This window comes from Prinia subflava, assembly GCF_021018805.1.
Source record: "Prinia subflava isolate CZ2003 ecotype Zambia chromosome W unlocalized genomic scaffold, Cam_Psub_1.2 scaffold_32_NEW, whole genome shotgun sequence".
In the NCBI taxonomy this organism is placed as follows: Eukaryota; Metazoa; Chordata; class Aves; order Passeriformes; family Cisticolidae; genus Prinia; species Prinia subflava.
This window is the reverse complement of record NW_026960609.1, coordinates 1,906,068-1,924,897: the sequence shown is the minus strand read 5'-3', so window position 1 is coordinate 1,924,897 and position 18,830 is coordinate 1,906,068. Positions and strand designations below refer to the sequence as shown.

Genomic DNA, 18,830 nt, shown 5'->3' with positions numbered 1-18,830 from the left:
TCATATTGTATTTAATTTTCTGTGTGACTCTCTTTTTGTGACTATAATTGTTCTTGCAACCTAACCAGCTTTGCCTGTGATTTATTTAGACGCCAGCAAGACCTGTGCCAAGTTATATTCAGAGACCAGATTATGCTGATCACCCACTAGGTAACATGAAACAAATCACAATTATGACTGTTATGTTTGCTCTCTATTTTCCTTTTCATTGAAAAAGCCTTTAAAGCATCAAGGAGATACTGGAGAAGGGAACCTCTTTTATCTGTTCTCACTTTACTTCTTCCACACAGTAACTTACTGATTTTTACAGAATCATGATTGCAAGTATTTTTTGGAAGTCCAAAGTTTGCAATGGGTTGTCTTTCAAAGGTGTACAGGAAATTAAGAATTAGTTAATTTGTTTGTTTGTTTTTTGGTTTTTTGTTTTTTGTTTTTTTTTTTTTTTCTCTCAAACATACAAGTCCTAGTCCTGTTGTTAATTTGATAACAAACAGCAGTCAGTTGACTGTCACAGATGAATTCTGCTAGACCATTCTCTATGGCATCAGTGTATCCGTTGAAAATGTATTATTTTATAACAAAACCAAGAAAACCTCGCAGTATGCGTCCCCCAAAAGAAAATTGGTGTATGAGTTCCAGCTGTTTTTGGACAGAGAGGGAATGCAATCAGAATTACCCAGTTATTGGATTGTTTGGGTATTTTCCCCTTTTTATACCAGTATTGAGGCTTTGCATTTCCCTAAAAGGCTGCTATAAAGTCTGCTAGCATTATTTTTTAATCTTAAGATGTTCCATAGTTATTTTTTGAAGAGTGTAAATACTAAAACAACACAAAATATTGGATTTTATGGGGTCACACATCTATAAAGCTGAGATTGCACGGAATTTGGTAGGGAGAATTTACATGTTTTTGTCAGCTGATAATTGCAGTAGTATAAACAGATATATGCCCAAGCTCATGTAACCCTTTATGGCTGTTTAAGAATGTAATTTTCACTAATTATTTTCTAAGAGCAGCTGAAAAATGCTTTTCTATGAATAAAATAACTTCCTTGTAAACCTGATATTTAAGGTTCTGTTTTGACTAACTAGATGTGATGGTTTTATGCAGTAAGTAAATTTGCTTCCTGAGCACATGGGGAATTATGGTGTTGTGTAAGGCTTATGACTTCCATTTAATCTGAATAATGATGATAATATTATGGCTTGGTGGGTTTCTTACTTTAGGCTATGGTGGGAAAGTCTGCACTTCTATTGCTCTTGGTAAGCTAAGGAAGTTTCTGGATTGGATATGTGTAGTAATCATCACCCTATATAACTTGGGTTTTTTTCTTTCCTAATCTTCTCCCTTTTTTCTTTTCAGGAATGTCTGAATCAGAACAAGGTTTAAAAGGAACCTCTCAAATAAAAATACTGTCATCTGAGGATATAGAAGGGATGCGAGTAGTGTGTAGGGTAAGGGGGTTTTGATTTTTCTTACACAAGGTGCCTTTATATTCTTTAAGAATCTATAATGATTTTACCACTTTGTCACAGCACATTTGAGAGTATAAATTTTCAAACCACTTTAGAGCACTGAAAAATAGTTTGGGAAGCTTTATATTTTCTGCCTTTTTCTCTTCTTGTGACCCCAGTACCCAGTAAAGTATTTTGCAAGCATAAGGATGACTTTTATCTGTTTCCTGCATTTGTTATTAGTAGTAAGACAATCTGTGCCTGACACGTTGTTACTGTTAAGAATATGTTTTATAGTGCATAAATAAGACCTTTTTCCTCTCCTGGAATTGGTACTCTCAGGGTTGCTCTTCCGTGAGATTCTCCTCGGGGTTGCTGTTCCCCGAGGTAATAAGGTCTTCTCCCAAGGTTGCTGTTCCCTGGGAGTCTCCTCGGGGTTGCTATTCCCCGAGGTAATAAGGTTTTCAGTCTTCTCTTTGCCCTAAGTGTTTCACACCGGAGCCAGAGATGACAAGCTGAGTCCGCCAGTGCATGTTTCCAAGGTTGTTTATTCTTCATTATCTCAGTTCTTTCTCAGCTCTGCCAGGCCTCCCTGGCAGGGTACCTTATCTTAGTTCTTTCTTTGCTCTGCAAGGCATCCCCAGCAGAGCAGGACACGCGGCGGACTGGGCGGATCAGAGAGCCCCGCACCTTATGTACGGTACCCTTGACCCAACCACTGTCCACAACGTACTTTTTATTTACAAAATTGTACCAATGCCTATTACCTATGCTAACATGTCGTTTCTACTCTAAACCAATCTCTAAAATCCAACTCAGCAAAAGATGGGGGATGAGAGCAAGAACAAGGAGCACAGGGGCCACTCCCCAATTCCTCCATCTTGTCTCTTCAACCCCATATACTAAAAATCCTAGATTCTACATTTACATTCTATGATAAACTAAATACTACTTATTTTGAATTCTCTCAGCTTGTGATTCTTCATACAATGTGGGCATTCACTCCCATGGCCAGGGATCAGAGGCAGTGTCCTCCTGGGCTCTGTGTGAGGCTGGTAACCCCCTTGTACAGATCCCAGACCCCCCTGTCTGGTCTCCAAACCCTCCAGGGTGGCCAGAGGGATGTTCTAGACTCCGACAGGTACTAAGTAAAAACTAAAAAGCATAACAAAGCTCCATCCCTAACAATTTTTGAAAAATTACTGTTCAGTTGTAATCACTTCCTTGTGCATAAAGTCAAACTTTGAAATGTATTTGGGTAGTCTGATTTAAGATTATGGCATTCAAGGAAAGTGTGCTCCAAACCTGAACTGGGGTATTTTCAGCTCTCACGGAGGTGGCTGAGTACATGAACTGGAGATGTCTCAGTCTTTCTAGAGCATAACTCCACACAGCTTTCCTGGTGATCTCAGCGTAGCTGTCAAAAATGGGTTACGAATCTTCTAGAGAGTAGTCCTTGCCTATTTTACATCAGCTTAAATTAAGCCAATAGATCAATTTGAAATCTATTTTAAATTTTAAATTGTTTCATTTGCAGCTTGCTAGAGAAGTATTGGATGTTGCTGCCACGATGGTGAAACCAGGAGTAACTACTGAAGAAATTGATCATGCTGTCCATTTAGTAAGAGTAGTTTATTATTCTTCTGGTGTTTATAAGTGTTTTCTTCTATCTCTTTATTTTTAAATTACTATTGTGTGGTTTTCTTTGTTGCATGAATTCTATTTCTTTATTTCAAACTGTTTCCCAGTTGGAAGCTGGTGGGTAGTGCAGATGGCAGAAGTGTGCTACAGTGCAATGGTAGGTTCAAAGTGATTTAGAAACTCCTGGGTCTCTCTCTGTATCAGCTGCTTCCATATTTCTGGCCTCAGATTTCTTCTAAGTTTCTTCACTCGCTTTCTCAGTTAACATCATATTATTTTCTTTCTTCTAAACCATGGATACCATTATATAAAGAACATCAGATGTAGGCTATGGAATTCCTGTATTCTCTGTGGTTGGTTAAGACATATAGAGGAGAAAGTTAAATTGTTTATGATTGGGAATCAGAACTGAGGTGCCTCAGAGAGAACTGAAACGATGTTTGATACAGTCTGACAAAATAAAGCCACAGTCCATTGAAGTGTTATAAAAGCATGCTCAAGAATCTTCCTGCCTTAACTTTCCATAGATATTTGAATTGTGTAATTGTTTTTCTTTGCTGTCTTCTGTATGAATCATCTAATCTGATACTTGAGGCTACTCCTGTGCGTTGTGGGAAACAAAACAATTTTGGTATAGTTAAGTTTGTTGGAGAGCTTTCTTTTTATCTGTATCTGCAGCTGTTGAGCCAAGATTGTCTGCTTCCATTAGGCTGGAGACTTCTGTTGAACTGCATTAAACACCAAACTACTTGCTTAGGCATTATGTCTAATATGAACAGCTAGTAGTTAACACGGTGTTACTCCTCCCCAGCAGTTTATGGAAAATTTGGCAGTTGGTTGACACTGACTGATATCCCTAATTGATATTTTGAAGTTTTAAAAAGTGTTATTTTTTAATTTAAAAAAAGTCAACACAGTATTTTTTTTTCAGTACTTTGCTCAGTATGTCACAAAGTACGTGTACGTATGTGTAAGTATATATGAAATGTGTCCGTTTTGCAAAACTACAAAAAGTTTATTACACTGAAAGGGAAGCAGCTTAAGGTTTTAAAGCTGGGGGAAGAGTAATGCTAAATATTACTTTGTTTAGTTTGTGTGTCTTCCAGAACTCTTGGAGTGGGTGCTGTCTTGGGTTGAAAAATATAACCAAAAATGTGTATTCTATTTTCATCTGTTGAAACCGGTTGGGAGATATTTTTCTTTATCTCTTGTAACTCTAGGGGGGGAAGAGGGCGAATGCCTTCTGTTAATGGGACAACTGATAACACCAGATAAGGCAGTGCCTCCTTATCTCTTCCTCCACCCATCCTCCTCTGAGGGACATCACCTGTGAATGGGCCATTTAAGGCCTCTCACATGACTGATCATGTTACTTCATTCCATTGTGAGATGCTCCACCCAGTGGGAGGAGCCAAAGCATTTCCATCAGGATAAAAGGTGCAATCCCAAACAGTAATTTAGACGGTTTTTCTACTGAATTCTCGGAGGAAGACCAGACCCATCTCGCCAGCACTGGACCCTTTCTTTCTAGAGGATCCTGTCTACTTCACACAACAACATCTTTTACTCCAGGAAGACATATTGTGACTGCTTCCAAAACCTTGACACCAGGGTGTCAGGTCGTATCTCTGACTCTGTCAGTTTCGTAGGACTTTTGTTTGTTTGCTTGGTTTTTTTTGTACTACTGCATTTGTATTTTTTAATATTCCTAGTAAACAACTGTTATTCCTATTCCCATATTTTTGCCTGAAAGCTCCTAATTGCAAAATTGTAAAAATTTGGAGGGAGGGGGTTTTTACATTCTCCATTCCAAGGGAAACTCCAGTTTTCCCTGACAGATACCTGTCTTTCCAAACCAAGACAGAATTTGGTGCCCAGCGTGAGGAACGAGGGCACTGAGAGAAAATAACAGTTTTGGGGTGCTTATGTTCTTGTGTACTAGATATAGAGGTCTTTTTGGACAGCATCATGTGGTCTAGCTTACCTTGGTTTGGGTGGCATGTGGTTGTGGCTGTGTTTCTCCCATTTGCAGGCCCTTATCTAAACATGGGCCCTATAACTAAGGCTACTGTGGCTGTTATCCAGTTTATTTTATGGGTTAATAAGGTGAGGAATTCATGGATTTTTAACGTCCTCTGGAAGGCAGGCACATGGCTTCAGAGCTATCACACACTAACTGTGTGTTTGTGGGGTTACTTTAACAATGGTACCTACTGTGAGGAAATGACACCGGGCGAAATTTCTTCCCAACCCTTCACTCAGCTCTTTGGGTCTACTCCACCAGTTTTTGAAGGGTTTAAATCTTCTCTGAATGCTAACGATATCACAGTGGCTGGTATTGCTTACAGGCCTATTCTATTTAGCATTCAGAAATAAAGGGAGATTGACCTGGATAACCACCCTGATACGTACCCCAGAGAATAAGGATACTGCCCCAGAGCCTGACCCTGCCCCACAGCCTACCTTGGATATTAACCACCCAGACTGGGTGAAGGAGATACATGAGATGGGCCAGATGCTGAGAGAGTACATTTCCCCTGTGGTAGCCTCATTAGCCCCAGATGGTGGGAAACCCTCCCCCTGCCCTGACAAAGGAGAGTGGCCCCTTCAGTAGCCCCTGTGGAAACAAAGAAGTCTGAGGTGAAATCAGCAAACCCAGGTAATAAGGATAAGAAAGGAGGGCGGTCACAAGCCGCAGGGGAGCCTCAGGTTGAGATCATAATTGAGTCCCTCTCATATGAAAGTCTTGGTAATCTGCAAAAAGATATTGCTCAATGGGGACGTGAGGCCTATACAGCCTGGTTACTTCGTGTGGGATTGCATTTTATGGAAATGGTTTGTTCTAGCTCACCCCTGGAAAATGTATGGTTTATCTCAAGTCTGTATCCTCCCTGCAGTATCCTGTATCTGTAACCTCATTGGCTGGAGAATGTTACCGCGCCCCTTTGAACCTCTGTGATAAGAATGCTAAGGCAGAAGGCTCTGCCCCTCTTGCCCCTCTCCCCCTGGAGGCCTCCTGATGCTCCCTCTTTCCCTCTCCTCCCTTCCCCCCCTTCCCTTCCCCCCTCCCTCAGTGAATAAACCCTCACCTCATCAGCACCCCACCGGCATCTGAGTCTCTTTGCCTGCCAGCACGGGAACACCACGACCCCATAAAGACCCCGGGGGTCTCCGGGGGGCACTCCCCGGGGACCCCCCCATAAATTTAAACAACAACTTCGGGTCTGGGACCTTATGGGTACAGGGGTGCAACTAGATAGTGGTGAGGCAAGGAATTTGGGACCCTTGACACAGGACTCAGGTTTGAATCAGGTACTTGTAAGGGAGCCAGGACTCCTTTCCCTTTGGGAGTGGCTTTTGATGAGTGAAAGGGAGAGGTTTGTGCACAGAGAAAGAATGCAGGAACACCCCCATAGAATGCGCTGGAAGACTCTTGAGGAAGGGATCTAACAGCTGAGAGAAGTAGCGGTATTGGAGGTACTTTTTGGGAGGAGCGGACAGCATGATAATGACCCTGACAAGGTTAGATGCACAGGGAAAATGTTGTGGAATCTGGCAACTCTAGGACCATCTCAATATGCCACATTGATTGCAACAATTAATGCTGAGGACAACCAAGAGACGGTGGGTTCCATAGCCACCAAGCTCAGAAATTATGAGAGCATGATCAATGGCCCGATGCAGGCTCATGTCTCTGCCTTGGTTAAGGAACTTAAAGAGGAGATGAGGGAAATGAGGAGGAACAGTTCCCACGTGGCACTGGATCAAGTTACAGGCCCCAAAATTAGAGCCCAACATCCCCCAGCTAGAGAGAGAGGGTATACTCCACGAGGTGACCTGTGTTTTTTTCTGTGTGACCATGGGGAAGACATGGGAATGTGGCATGGGAAACCCACTTCTGTCCTAGCAGCACGGGTGCCTGAGCTCAAGGAGAGAAACACTAACCGAGGGGATTCCACTAGAATGAAGGTAGCCTCAGCCTCCCATGACCAAGCCGCCAGGTATTACAGAAGTGAGGATGCTGTGTCAGATCCCCCCTTGAAGGAACCTCTACTATGTATGCACAGGAAGGGAATAGTAACCAGTGCTAGAGGGGCCCTGCCTCTAACCAGGAAGAGGCACAGGAAAACCGAGTCTTTTGGACTGTGTGGATTCGATGGCCTGGCACAACAGAGCCACAGAAATATGAAGCTTTGGTTGCTACTGGTTCGCAGTGTACCCTAATGCCATCGGGACATATGGGGGCAGAACCTATTTCCATTGCTAGGGTGATGGGGAGATCAAAAGAATTGACTATGTTGGAAGCCGAGGTGAGCCTGACTGGGAAGGAGTGGCAGAAACATCCGATTGTGACTGGCCCAAAGGCTCCGTGTATTCTGGGCATAGACTTCCTCCGGAACAGGTATTACAAAGACCCTAAGGGATTCAGGTGGGCTTTTGGAATAGCTGCTGTGGAGGCAGAGGGCATTAAGAAATGGAACACCTTGCCTGGACTATCAGAGAACCCATCTGCAGTAGGACTCCTGAAGGTAGAAGAGCAACCAGTACCTGTTGCCACCTTGACGGTGCACTGCCGGCAGTATTGCACAAACTGAGATGCTGTGATTCCCATCCACACAATGATCTGAGAGCTAGAGAGCCAAGGGGTAGTCAGCAGAACCCACTTACCCTTCAACAGCCCCATTTGGCCTGTGTGCAAGTCTGATGGAGAATGGAGACTGTGGACTATGGTGGCTTGAATGAAGTGATTCCACTGCTGAGTGCTGCTGTGCCGGACATGCTAGCACTCCAGTACGGGCTGGAGTCCAAGGGAGCAAAGTGGTATGCCACAATTGACATTGCTAATGTGTTTTTCTCCATTCCTCTGGCTGCCAAATGCAGACCTCAGTTTGCTTTCACCTGGAGGGGCGTGCAGTACACCTGGAACTGACTGCCCCAGGGGTGGAAGCAAAACCCCACCATCTGCCATGGACTGATCCAGGCTGCACTGGAAAAGGGTGACGCTCCAGAACATCTACAGTACATCAATGACATCATTGTGTGGGGGAATACGGCAAGGGAAGTGTTTGAGAAAGGAGAGAAGATCATCCAAATTCTCCTGAAAGCCGGTTTTGCCATCAAGAAGGGCAAAGTCAAGGGACCTGCTCGGGAGATCCAGTTCCTGGGAGTAAAGTGGCAAGATGGGCGGCGTCAGATTCCCATTGAGGTCATCAATAAGATCACTGCAATGTCTCCACCAACCAGCAAGAAGGAAACGCAAGCTTTCCTAGGTGCCATAGGCTTTTGGAGAATGCACCTTCCTGAGTACAGCCAGATTGTGAGCCCTCTCTACCTGGTTACCCGCAAGAAGAACGATTTCCACTGGGGCCCTGAACAGCAGCAAGCCTTTGCCCAGATCAAGCAGGAAATCGCTCATGCAGTAGCCCTTGGCCCAGTCAGGACAGGACCAGAGGTTAACAGTGTGCTCTACTCTGCAGCTGGGAACCATGGTCTGTCTTTGAGGCTTTGGCAGAAGGTGCCTGGTGAGACTCGAAGCCGACCACTGGGATTCTGGAACCGAAGTTACAGAGGGTCCAAAGCCAACTACACTCCAAAAGAGAAGGAAATCTTGGTTGACTATGAAGGAGTTCAAGCTGCCTCGGAGGTGATTGGCATGGAAGCACAACTCCTCCTGGCACCCCGACTACTGGTGCTGGGGTTGATGTTGAAAGGAAAGGATCCTTCTACCCACCACGCCACTGACACCACATGGACCAAATGGATTGCTCTCATCACTTAGCGCGCCCGCATTGGAAACCTGAATCGCCCTGGGATTTTGGAAATAATTAGCAAGTGGCTGGAAGGTGAAAACTTTGATCTCACCGATGAAGAGGAACAAGAGCAAGTGACACGTGCTGAAGAAGCTCCACTGTATAATCAGTTGCCAGCAGAAGAAACGCTACGCTCTTTTCACTGATGGTTCCTGTTGCATCGTGGGGATGAACCGGAAGTGGAAAGCAGTTGTATGGAGCCCCACAAGACAGGTTGCACAAGGCACTGAAGGAGAAGTTGGATCGAGTCAACTTGCGGAACTCGAGGCTATTCAACTGGCCCTGGACATTACTGAAAGAGAGAAGTGGCCAAAGCTTTACCTCTACACTGATTCGTGGATGGTAGCCAATGCTCTGTGGGGTTGGCTGGAAAGGTGGAAAAAGGCCAACTGGCAGCATAGGGGAAAACCTATCTGGGCTGCTGATGAATGGAAAGACATTGCCACTCGCGTAAAGAAGCTACCTGTAAAAGTCCGCCATGTAGATGCCCATGTCCCCAAGAGTCGGGCTAATGAAGAGCACCGAAACAAGGAGCAAGTAGATCAAGCTGCCAAGACAGAAGTTTCAAAGGTAGACCTAGATTGGCAACACAAGGGAGAGTTGTTCCTTGCTCAGTGGGCCCATGACGCCTCAGGTCATCGGGGCAGAGATCCCGCCCATAAATGGGCACGAGACCGAGGGGTGGATCTAACCATGGACAGCATTTCTCAGGTTATCCATGACTGTGAGACGTGTGCTGCAATCAAGCAGGCCAAGCAAGTGAAGCCCCTATGGTATGGCGAGAGGTGGTCCAAATATACGTATGGGGAAGCTTGGCAAATTGACTACATCACCCTTCCCCAAACCCGCCAAGGCAAGCGCTACGTACTGACCATGGTGGAAGCCACCACGGGATGGTTGGAAACCTACCCTGTGCCTCACGCTACTGCCCGGAACACCATCCTGGGTCTGGAAAAGCAAGTCCTGTGGAGACATGGCACCCCTGAGAGACTGGAGTCAGTCAGTGGAACCCATTTCAAGAACAGCCTTATAAACACCTGGGCCAGAGAACATGGCATTGAATGGATTTATCACATCCCTTATCATTCACCAGCTGCTGGGAAAGTTGAATGGTGCAATGGACTACTTAAGACTGCCCTGAAGGCACTTGACGGAGGGACCTTCAAGAATTGGGAAATGAACTTGGCGAAAGCCACCTGGATGGTCAACACCCGAGGCTCCATCAGTCAAGCTGGTCCTGCCCAGTCTGAACCCTTGCACACGATGGATGGAGATCAAGTCCCAGTGGTACACATGAAAGGTATGTTAGGAAAGACTGTTTGGATTGATCCCACCTCAGGCAAAGGCAGACCCATCTGTGGGATTGTTTTTGCTCAAGGACCCGGTTATACTTGGTGGGTAATGCAGAAAGATGGAGAAACCTGTTGTGCGCCACAGGGAAACCTGTTGTGCGCCACAGGGAAACCTAATCTTAAGTGAGAATTGTGTATAAGGTTTCACTGTGTATGTATATATATAAAACAGAGTTTATTGATTTGGATATGATACAGATGATAATAGAATAAGGGGTGGATAATGTCTTGGGTTGAAAAATGTAACCAAAAATGTGTATTCTATTTTCATCTGTTGAAACTGGTTGGGAGATATTGTTCTTTATATCTTGTAACTTTTGAGGGGGGAAGAAGGCGAATGCCTTCTGTTAACAGGACAACAGATAACACCAGATAAGGCAGTGCCTTCTTATCTCTTCCTCCACCCATCCTCCTATGAGGGACATCACCTGTGAATGGGCCATTTAAGGCCTCTCACATGACTGATCATATTACTTCATTCCATTGTGAGATGCTTCACCTAGTTGGAGGAGCCAAAGCCTTTCCACTAGCATAAAACCTGCAATCCCAAACACGAATTCAGGTGATTTTCTACTGAATTCTCGGAGGAAGACTGGATCCATGTCGCCAGCACTAGACCTTTTTTTCCCCTACAGGATCATCTCTACTTCACAGAAGAACATCTGCTACTTATTTGGACTGCTTCCAACACCCTGACACCAGGGTGTCAGGTCGTATCTCTGACTCTGTCAGGGTTTTCTAGGACTTTTGTTTGCTTGCTTGTTTGTTTTTTTTGTACTACTGCATTTGTATTCTTTAATATTCCTAGTAAACAACTGTTATTCCTATTCCCATATTTTTGCCTGAAAGCTCCTAATTGCAAAATTGTAATAATTTGGAGGGAAGGGGTTTTTACATTTTCCATTCCAAGGGAAACTCCAGTTTTCACTGACAGATATCTGTCTTTCCAAACCAAGACAGGTGCTTAAAAGCGATAATTGAAAATGGTCACTCTGCCGCGTTTCGAGACCTCACAGTGTCTCTATTCCAGCTAGCCCACGCACTGTGAATATCGCTTGAAGGGTCAGTTCGTACGCTGCGTGAATGATGCTGATTCCTACGGGGTTCTTGTTCTTGAGAGATCCTCTCAGCAGTGGTGGTAAAATGACTCAGAGGCAAGAGGAGGGAGGCAGCAGGTAGCAGCGGAGTTTTACTGCACGTACAAACGCGTTCCGGCTGCGCTGCGACTGCGCGCAAAAGCAATCTGAGCAGACTTTTATCCAGATAGGTGAGAGGGAGGGGTGAGGGTACAACAACCAATGAAGGGGATCCCCGGGAGCGTTAAGCACGTGGGAAATTCAACTTTACCAACCGGGGAAGCGGGGAGAAATACAAAAACCGTGGGCAGAATGAATGACAGGTAACGGACTGTTACATAACGACAGGTGCACGCACGTGCGAGAGAGAACAAAGGAACAATACGATAAACCTAATAAACCTAATTTGCACACTGCCACATCTCCCCCTTTTTCTTTTTTTAAGATGAGCAAACGGCATGGAGGAAGCTGATGTTCACATTCAGAAAAGCTGTCTCTGAACCTTGACTGCATGGATGGCCACTGCTCCTCAGAGAGGCTCTTGTCTTCCCAAGACTTCTCTAAGTTTTCCATTTCCACTTCCTCAGGAACAGATGCCATGGAAACACGGTTCACAACTGGGTTTGATGTGGCACTAGACTTAAACCTATGAATTATCTTTCTAATAAAACTTATCAGAACTAAAGCAATTATAACGGTAACACAGGTTTTTAAAATGGATGCAACCTAACTCGAGACTCCCCAGTTCTTAAAGAGGTCGTTGAACCAGTCCGACGTGTTCTCTTTGATTTTGCTCACCAAGTTTTTCATTTCATCAATGGTCTTCTTGATGTCTTCAGCTTTAGATGACAAATTAAAACAGCAAAGGCTCTCAAACTCCTCACATGTGTCCATGGAGGAGGAAAAGATAATCAACTGAGGCCTGATTTTTAAGGGTCACCTGTCCTGTGATTCCCTCGTCTGTCAGGAGGTCACTCAGGGCATTTGAAGTTAGGTTGGCTTGTTTAGCAACCCAGCACTCAAAGTGAGCTAATTCCCCCATGGACTTTGCAATGGCGACCTATGGGATTAGTATTGTGACTGCGACTCCTTTTGGTTTGTTCCAATAAATGATTTCAGAGTCACAATCGGGGTCCAGATTCTTTATATTCATTTCTGAATGGCCGAATTGTGGGTACCATTGTTTTTCCTTTGCCAATTCATCATTTTTGTTTTGTTGGGTGTAAACAAGCCTAATTTTCCCAGTGTACATGGACCTTCGGAAAGGCGAGAGGGGATGCCTGCCCAGGCCCTTTCTCTGCAGGTAAGAAACATTCCCCTGGGTAGTGAGATGGGTTTTGTCCACCAATTAGATGTCACAGGCACTTGAGCAACTCGCTCACACCAAGGGTCTGTGTAGTATAATTTATTATTTTTCCCGATATTATTTGGGGCTTTCCCTGATGATTGTGGCAGGGTCATGGTAAACTGGGAGCAAACCTGTGCTTTTGAGGACCCAAGGAGCTCAGTCTCTGAAGGCTCCCCTTGGAGTTCACTCAGCTTGGCCACAAACTTTCCCTAGCCTACCAGGGGATTAATATCTGGAACCTTGCTTCCTGCCACAATAGAGTGGGACCCATCAGGGACCTGGGATCTACTTATCTTTTTGGCTTCCTTCAGCAAGGGTTCGGGCAATTCTCCAACCTTGAATGGGATCCCCACAAGACAGGCGGACAATGGATCTGCGGCTGAGGTTTGGCTAAGGCAAATGTGATCTTGGCCTGTAGATGTAGCGAGGGTGGCCCAGATGTTTGCCTTAGACGTGATGGACTGCCAGGAGGTTGGTGAAAAGGAGAATCGTCAGCAAGAGATGAATCATGGTGGTGACTTTCTCTGGTCTGGGTTGGATCTTTCACACTGAAAAACTGAAAAACAGACTTTAGAACACAGAATAATTAACATGAGGGCTGGAAATAAGAAAAAGGTGAGGGGTCCTCCCATTCCCAGAGAATGGGTAGGGTCAACCAAGTGTAATTTCGCCTTTTGTGGCGCAGCGCCGCAGAAGCGACCTGCGGTACATCTTCCCTTCTCTCCTCCTGCTTTTTCCTAAAAGGCTTCACCCGTTTTGCGGGAACCCGTCTGAGCTCAGTGGGCGTGGAGACACAGGCGTACCCACGCTCCCACATCACCAGGTCATAAGGACCCTCAACTTGTCTGCTCTCAGGTGACCTGAGCAGGACTGGTAGCTTCTCTTTCTGTTGGAAATCAGAATTTGATCTATAGTGTCGCACGACTGGTGGGTTAAACACCTCAAAACTGCAGTTTAAGAAATTGATTGTGTACAGCGCTCTGGCTAATCGGATAGAGGGGGGCTCAACTTTTAGTACCTGCTGTTGTTGTGCAAGGACTTTTTTGATTTCTTGATGGGTCTGTTCTACTATCGCTTGTCCTGTGGGGGAGCGTGGGATGCCTGTTTTATGCTCCACTCCCCATTGCTGCAGAAAGCTGCAGAACTCACCTGACTTGTACGGTGGGCCGTTGTCAGTTTTGAGGCCCTTGGGGATGCCCATGAAAGAGAATGCTTGGATAAGGTGTTTAATGACATCCTGTGCTTTCTCCCCTGTGTGGACAGAGGCGTAAACTGCACCCGAGAAAGTATCTACTGATACATGGACGTATTTCTGTCTTCCGAATGATGCAATGTCTGTGATGTCTGTCTGCCAGAGCTCGCAGCTTTGAAGCCCGCGAGGGTTGACTCCGGCATGTAGTGTGGGCACGGCGTGGGACTGACACGATAGGCACAAGCTGACAATCGCTTTGGTCTGTTGATGTGTGAGGTGGAAACATCTGACCAGGCTTGGCACGTTCTGGTGGAAAAGCTGATGACTGAGCTTTGCCTGCTCGAATATGTTTGGCAATGGGGCTATTGCTGCAGGAGCGGTGAGGGCATCAGCTCTCCTGTTACCTTCAGCAATAAACTCTGGCAAATCAGTGTGTGATCTTGTGTGCATCACATAAAATGGATGCTCTCGGTGGGAGACAAGCTTTACAAGCTTCGAGAGCAGCTCATACAGAGCGGTGTTGGACACCTCTTGTAAGATGGCCTGATCTGCTTAGACACCACCCCTGCAACGTGTGCAGAGTCAGTAACTAAATTGAATGGTCCGGTGAACGTCTCAAATGCCCTAACGACTGCGGCCAACTCAGCGATCTGAGGCAATCCCATCACCTCTTCAACATCTTCCTCCCACTGCCGAGTTTCTGGATCCTCCCAAGTCAGAACTGACTTGTGAGAAGCCCCGGACGCGTCCGTAAAAACTGTCAGAGCTTTGAGGGGCTTCCTGCTCCGGACACTCTGCATTGACAATTTGAATGCTACCTCCCAATTAAACAAATTGTGGGCCGGCCGATGAATTGAAATTTGGCCTGTGAAGGAATCTAGGGCAAATTGCAATGCTTCATTCTCTTGAAGCAGGTGTTCCAACATGAATTTTGTCATTTGGCCTGTCTTCAAGCCAATTGGCACTCAATGCACTCAAAATCACAACCGGCCAGATCTTTCATCTGTGCTCTCACCTTGCGGATGAGCTCAGCCATGAGCTCTTGCGGCTGTGTCATTCTCTTGGGCTGATGGTGGCTGAGAAAGACCCACTCTATAATCAGAAGCGGATCTCCCCTGCCTTGGCCCTTATTACCTTGTCTGGGTGTTCTTGCAGACTGGTCCCACTGAAAAATGATGCCATGCAGATGCGGCAGCTTTCCTAGGATGATGAAACGGAAAGGCAGGTCTGGGTCGCATCTGTGTGCCTGTCTGGAAGACATTGCTTTTTGAACTTTCTCAAGCGCTGTTCTTGCCTCTGGGGTAAGTGACCTAGAACTCAACTCCTCTCCCCCTTTCAAAAGATTGAAAAGAGGGGCTAGGTCTTCGGTGGTCAGACCCAGCCATGGCCTTACCCAATTCAAAGCACCACAGAGTTGATGGGCATCAGCAAGGGTCTGGACTTTTGTCCTGATCTCCAATTTCTGCGGAACAATGGTCCGCTTACTGATCTCCAAGCCCATGTACTTCCAGGGTGGCATCTGCTGAATCTTTCCTGCCTGCAGCTCGAAACCTGCAGCAACTAACGAATTTGTTACAAGGCCAAGTGTGTGGGACAGTAAATCATCTGTCGGGGCACAAACAAGTATATCATCCATCTAGTGATGGATCATTACTTCCTCCGCGGCTGCTCTCACGGGGGACAACAAGGAAGCGACAAACTGCTGACACAGGACTGGGGAGGATTTCAAACCTTGGGGAAGCACCTTCCAGTGATATCGTTTCCTTGGAGCTGCTCGGTTGATGGAAGGAACCGAGAAGGCAAAACGTGGAGCATCGTCAGGGTGTAAAGGAATTTGGAAGAAACAGTCCTTTATATCAATGACTGCCAGATTCCAATTTCGAGGGAGCATGGTTGGGGAGGGCATTCCTGGTTGGAGAGACCCCATATCTTCGATAACATTATTAATTTGGCGGAGGTCGTGAAGGAACCACCACCGAGTCTTGTCAGCTTTGCGGATGACAAAGACTTGTGAATTCCAAGGAGAATTAGTCTCCTCGATGTGACCCTTTTCCAATTGCTCTTCTACGAGCTCCTGAAGCGCCTGTAATTTTTCTTTAGAAAGCAGCCACTGTTCCACCCAGACTGGATCATCGGTTTTCCAATTGAGTCTTTGGATGGGGCGCGTCTCAGCAGCCGCCGCCTAAAAGTTTTGTGGGGGTTCAGGGATGTTAATTGTGACTCCCCACTGGGCCATGAGGTCTCTGCCAAGCAGTGGCTCTTCGTAATCTAAAACAAAAGGACGTATAGTTGCCAATTGTTTTTTTGGTCCCCTTACTTTCACCACGTTCTTAGATTGCTTTGCTAATTGAAAGCCCCCTACACCCTGGACGTGACCTGCTATGTCCTCCAGAGCTCAGTGTGACAGCCAATCCTTGATTGGGATCGATGTCAAGTCTGCTCCTGTGTCAAAAAGATCTTTATCAAAGGACTCTCCACCCATCATAAATGTACACTTCACCCTGGGTTGCTGTGTTGTTGCCTTGTGTACTGTGTTTACTGTGATTGTGTTGTTCTGGGAGTCAGGGTCCTCGTATGGGATGGCCTGTGCAATTATCTGCCCTTTTGGTAAGAATGTGGGTGGGTAAATACAACGCAGCCAGAGGATGAGGTGCTTGGGACAGTTAACAAGTCGCCCAGGAAGAACCTCAGCCTCTTGCGGAGTGTGTTTGCAGTCCCCGACGATGATGTACTTACCGTCCTCCACCAATGGCCAGTCGTTGGCGCTGCAACGATCGATGGTAACAAAATGCCAGTCGTGGTCACTTAGAATCAACGGTTCTGTGAGCTGCAGCCTGTAAGGTTCATATAGAGATTTAGTTGTTTAAATGGGTTTTGCAAGGTCAAATTCAGGTGAGAGAAATGTCCCGTCCGATGTGTTATCATCAATTGGTTTACCCCCTTTTGACCCCCCTGCTTGGTCCACCCGATTGGGGTCATCGCGCTGGGTGGACTCATGCTCCCCCTTTAGTTTTTTGGCGTTTGATGAAAAGGTTTAGGAGTCTCAGGTGTTCGGGGTGTTGTCGTCTGTCCTTGATGTTTGTGAGGACAGGTGGCAGCCCAGTGTCCTTCCTCTCTTCAGAAGAAGCATTGCTGCTGTCGATTGCCGTGGAAGGGTGTGCGGCGTTGCAAAGGCTTGTGCTGCGTCTGGCTTGCAGGGGATGCTCCAGCCACACGTGGAGGTCGTGGGAGAGAAGATGCTTGAGGTGGTCGAGGCTGGGTCCCACGGCTGAGGAAGGGGACTTTGACCTGACACACTTGAAGCATGGAGTGGAGTGTGCGAGGAGGATCTAGAGGAAGACTCAAAATAGCTGAGCGACACAAATCCTTAGCATTAATGAATGCTATTTCTTCTAATATTTGATCCCTGGCACTCTCATTCTTGACCTGCACTTCAATAGCACGGGTCAATTTCTCTACAAAATCTACAAAAGGTTCTGCTGGACCTTGTTTGAGCATGGTATAAGGTGGCATGGGAGCATGGGTTTGGAGGTTGAAAAACGCTTTGCAAGCTGGATCTTTAAGTACTGTGAGGGCTGCAGAGGGAATCAGGGAGGCCTGTGTGGATGGAGAATTCCACTGGCCTTCACCCCAAAGGAGTTCAAGGGAAATAGCATTCCCCTGCCCATCAACTGCTGTATCTGGTTGCTGTAAAAGGTGTGGTAGTGTTTCTCTCAACAGCTGCCTCCACGCTGCTTCCCAGAGTTTAAACTCTGTGACATTCATGAAGCATGAAAACAGCTGCTTTAAATCAGCAGGAACAACTGCCACATTAGAAAGATTGGCTGTGAGACTACGGAAGTACGGACTTTCCCTGCCGTACTCTTTGTGGGCTTTACAGAGATCCCTAATGATTACTTGGGAGAAAGGTTGCCAATTAGGATTATTATTGTTGTCTCCCTGGGATCATCGGTAAGTCACTGGCACGGCAGTAAAGCAAGCCTGTTGATTTCCTGGTTCCCGGTTGTTTACTTCCTGGTTCCAACCGTGGGAACGGGAAGTGTTACCGTGGGAACCAAACAAACAAGATGGCCGACTTCCGGGGTGGGGACATGCTGGGGACTCCGCCTGTGGCTCCACCTGGCAGGCGGGTCCATGGGCGGGTCTGGGGGCAGGGCAGGTGGGTGGGAACTTCGGGGCAGTGGGAGGGGTAGGGGACGGGAAGGGGTGGGGTGAAGGGGAAGGGTGGGGAGAGCAAAGGGAATCATGGGAAGAAGAAGAGGGGGATGGTGACCAGACCATGCGGTCCCCCCCATTATGGATGCCACAGTCACCATTCTGAGGCTTTTGTGATGCAGTAACTTTAAAACTAACTTCTGGCTTCGAACCGGGAGAATTCGGGGGAAGGGAAGGTCCTCCGATCGCCTGGCCAGGGCTTTCAGAGGGGTCCCGGGCAGTCTGGCCTCGACTGCCTGAGCGGGGGGAATGGGAATTTTGAAGAAAGTTGGGGTTGACAGACGTTTTTTCTGTCACTTTTTTTAAAATTCCCTTTTTGCGGAGAGAGGGTTTGGGGCTGAGGGAAAGGGAACCCGAGGCAGTTTGTCCCTGCAGAGGCTCTTTTTCAAACTCCCTGTATTTTGCTGCGGCAGCTTTGAGCTGCAAAATCAAAGCCGCGAATTTCTGCGTGTCTTTGTCCCTAGCATCTGCCAATTCCGCTAGTTTTCTCTCCGCAGTGCTCCAAAAGTGAGGGCTGTGAGCTTTTGCTCGGGAGAGGTCCGGCAAGTTCGAACAGAGCTATTGGACCAACCACCTCAAACAGCTTTTTGAGAACTTAACTTTCTTAAACTCTAACAATTCAACCAGAATGTTAAAAATTCCCTCCTGTTCTGACGAAAGAGAAGCACCCATCCTCTCCCGTTTAGATCTTAAAATCAGCACTTTCCCAAACCGAGATCGGCAACAAAAAATCTTTAAAAG

The 18,830-nt window shown here is 46.3% G+C and overlaps 1 protein-coding gene across 5 annotated transcripts in view; it reads left to right on the top strand.

Annotated features, from left to right (window-relative positions):
- LOC134565037 (methionine aminopeptidase 1-like) overlaps positions 1-18,830 on the top strand; it is an 88,270-nt gene that overhangs the window by 18,377 nt on the left and 51,063 nt on the right. For all 5 annotated transcript variants that reach the window (XR_010083757.1, XM_063424402.1, XM_063424401.1 and 2 more), the window contains exons 4-6: positions 90-150; positions 1,364-1,455; positions 2,993-3,076. Coding sequence is in view for 4 of the 5 variants with exons in the window: in XM_063424402.1 (XP_063280472.1) it covers positions 90-150; positions 1,364-1,455; positions 2,993-3,076 (237 nt within the window). In the remaining variant the exon portion in view is untranslated. The remainder of the gene's footprint in view (positions 1-89; positions 151-1,363; positions 1,456-2,992; positions 3,077-18,830) is intronic.